This window comes from Temnothorax curvispinosus, unplaced genomic scaffold, assembly GCF_003070985.1.
Source record: "Temnothorax curvispinosus isolate PA1 unplaced genomic scaffold, ASM307098v1 QBEX01000176.1, whole genome shotgun sequence".
NCBI lineage: Eukaryota > Metazoa > Arthropoda > Insecta > Hymenoptera > Formicidae > Temnothorax > Temnothorax curvispinosus.
The window spans coordinates 1-3,180 of record NW_020209956.1 but is presented as its reverse complement, the minus strand read 5'-3'; the positions used below and the strand labels follow the sequence as shown (position 1 = coordinate 3,180).

The following is a 3,180-nucleotide window of genomic DNA, read 5'->3' as shown; positions in this document are numbered from 1 at the left end:
GGAAGTGAAGTCGAATGCCAGGGCATTCTACACGCCGACACGCGCGTATAGACACACATGCAGCCGATAAAATGCCGCCCATTCGGCGGCACGCGGAATATAGAGAATGAATTTGCAGTATATTCAGACGCGCGTGGTAGAACGAGATAGAAATGGAAACTAGACACCTCTCTCTCTCCTCCCTCCCGCAAAGCGCAATTATTATTTTAAGATTATGAGATTGTGGTTTCTTTTCCAATCAAATAAGTTACTGCATTTTTGGCTCTGTCTTTTCGACATGTTATTATTGCTAAAGTTAACTGATTATTTTCAACAACAATATGTAGCCTAATCAACGTTTATTAAATGTTAAATTACTTTTTTATAAACTGTGTACCTAAATAATTTATAAATAACCATAATATGCCAGAATTGGCAATATATTACAGCAATAATAACGCTCTTTAGACTAAAATAGATCAATTATCTATTCTGTATTATCTATTACTGTAAATTCTAATATTAATTTTATTTTACAAGAAAATATTATTTTTTGGTAAAGAAGTCTAGTTCTTCTTCTTTAAAATATTTGTTAAGGGAGGAGTCTACTTTAGCCGGGTGAAAAATGATGATTTTTTGGGAATTTTTTTCAAGGAAACTATAAGTGATATTGGATTAATTTTTTTTGTAATATAGAAAGGCATTTTTAAAGAAAAAAAAATTTTTTTTTTTTTTCAGTTGCATTAATTTTTATTATATTGACGGACAATTTTGAAGCGCAATGTTGGTAGCGCAACGGTTAGCTGCGTACAATGTAGCAACGAGCTGAGTTATCTGAAAGCAAAAAATCAAAATTTTCTTTAAAGCTTAATCAATTACGCAGGGATTGAACCTATTTGCAAATAAAAATATGAAAAATTGAAGAAGTTACAGCAATCGTAAGAAAAGTGACATTTTTTTATCAAAAAATCGATCTTTTGTTGTTGATAAAAATGTTATAAATAAACAATAAAATGTAAACGCAGGTTCAATCCCTGGAGAAAATTGTAAGGAATCGAATCATGCTTGGCGAAAGTTATTTGAGTGATTACTTTTTGAGTTATCTTGTACGCAAAGTTGGAAAAAGTGGTTCTGAGAAAAACGCATTTAAAGTTTATTTTTTTGCTCTCAGCCAAAAAAGCATGTAAAAATGCATGCAAATTTCAGTATAAAGGTTTTTGAGGTCGCTGAATCCGAATCTGATATCAGATTTTTAAAATTTTAAATGGCGGATTTAAAATGGCGGGTCAAAAGAGTCGTACTTGAATATAGAAATGAAGTTCTTGATGTTTTCACGATACTTACAATGAAATAATGTTCAATCCGCTATTCCGGGCCCATACAATATGCCTTCCTCTTCTTCGTATAACTCCTGTTGGGCAGTTTTCTGCATTCTGTTGGCTGTTTGAGCTTCTTTCGTGTTCTCTCAAGTACGAATTTCTGCTCTCTGCAGTCGTTTGTCATTCTGTGAATCGACGAATCCCTTGGTCTGTTGTCCGATCACAATGCTCATTGTTTCCATTATTTTTAAAATAGGGTAGTACTCTTCATTGAAGATCGCAGTAGCAAAATATACAGAAATTTCAATTGTTTTGGCGCCGCAGTGAAGATGTTTTGGCGCCAGACGCCACAGACTTGCATTGAAACTTTCGTTTGAATTCTGCGTATATCCGCCTAAGCATCTTTCCAATAGATCATCCTTGGACAAATCTTGATAAATCGGCAACAATTGCTTTGGAACATCCTTGTGAAAAGCAGGTGGGTGTTCAAATTCATCTAGTTTCCCAGTCGCTTCTGCTACTCGCCATTTGCACCAACTTTCACACCCCATTGGACAGTATTCGTGTTGTGGTTTTTCATCGGTTGAGCATAAGTGATAACAAGTAGCCATGATGGCCTTTTTCATCTCTTCAACCGAATCCGGATGTCCTCTTTTTGCTAATCCGTAATATTTTGTCAATTTTTTTATTAGTGTGTCCGTCGCTTTCCTTTTCCTCCGAGCTTCGCCGCTTTCTTTATATTTCTTAAGCAAGTGCCCATTTTTTATTCGACGTGCCCAACACATTCATGTTTCTTCAATGTTATATCCTCGCCGTAGGGTTGTAAATCCATAAGAGCTTTAAAAGTTTTAGAGTCGCCATCGCTGATATAATTGCAGTATCTCACGCCAAACTGTTCTTCAAATCTGGAAAACATCTATTTCATTGAATCCACTTCCATTTTTCCGGAAGATCCAGAATGGTTGATGGAGCACGTTTCTTTGTGATCTTCAAACCACTCGGAATATTCTACAGTGCCCTTTTTGTTCTTCCAAAAAATACAAGATTGGCAATGGCTGCTTTTTACGACGAGATCAATTATCTTTCCAGTGTTTTGTCCTATGAGCGTTGTTACACCAAATAAAGATGAAAAACCACGCTTTTTCCATGTTCCATCGTCGAAAACGATCAAATTTTGCGATGGCTTTCCTTTTTGCATGTTTACTTCCATTTCTTCTTTGACGGCTTTATGGCACAATGTATGGAAGACACCTTTGGATGCAGTATAAATGTTTTCTACAGCGGCATAATATACTTCACGATGGAAATTTTGGCACATATCCATGAGACCACAGAACAAATTTATGCCTTCTTTGCAGACTCCCAACAATCTCATGACAAATATTATTTTTCTATTAATTTCGAAGGCACTGTTAATAAAAGGGCCTGAATCGATCTTCCGAACACCACATGAGCAAGTAACAGCTATTTTGAATCCTAATCCGCGACTTCCCGTTTCACCAAAAGTTACATTTTTCTTGCAATCTTTACAAATTAGCATTTGAGTCAAAGCACTAAAAACAGTGAAAAATTCAATAATGCGATAGTCGTGAGTTTGACTTATAATAATGTCATCATCCGCAGTCTTCAATTTTTTAGCCGCATTACTCGTTGATGCAGTTTCCGTTTCGGCAGTAAACTGATTTCCTTGAAACGATCTTTTTCGTGGTCTTGATTGACGAAAACCGTTCTTTTTACCTTTGCGAGACATGATTTTATTTTTATGTCCGTACAAGCCAAAATTTCGAAGCAGACTGACGGTTACTAGCGACACTATGGTAACGAAACCAGTTTTGCACACACACACACACACACACACACACACACACACACACACACACAC

General features: G+C 36.1%; 1 protein-coding gene across 1 annotated transcript; it reads right to left on the bottom strand.

Moving 5' to 3' along the window:
* Window positions 1-738: 738 nt before the first annotated feature.
* Window positions 739-3,026, bottom strand: LOC112462339. Its single transcript, XM_025028094.1, has 3 exons — window positions 2,946-3,026; window positions 1,324-2,851; window positions 739-813 (listed from the first exon to the last, which is right to left on the bottom strand). The coding sequence occupies exon 2, from the start codon at window positions 2,836-2,838 to the stop codon at window positions 2,215-2,217; it is 624 nt and encodes a 207-aa protein (XP_024883862.1). The 5' UTR covers window positions 2,839-2,851; window positions 2,946-3,026; the 3' UTR covers window positions 739-813; window positions 1,324-2,214.
* Between the last annotated feature and the right edge of the window lie 154 nt (window positions 3,027-3,180).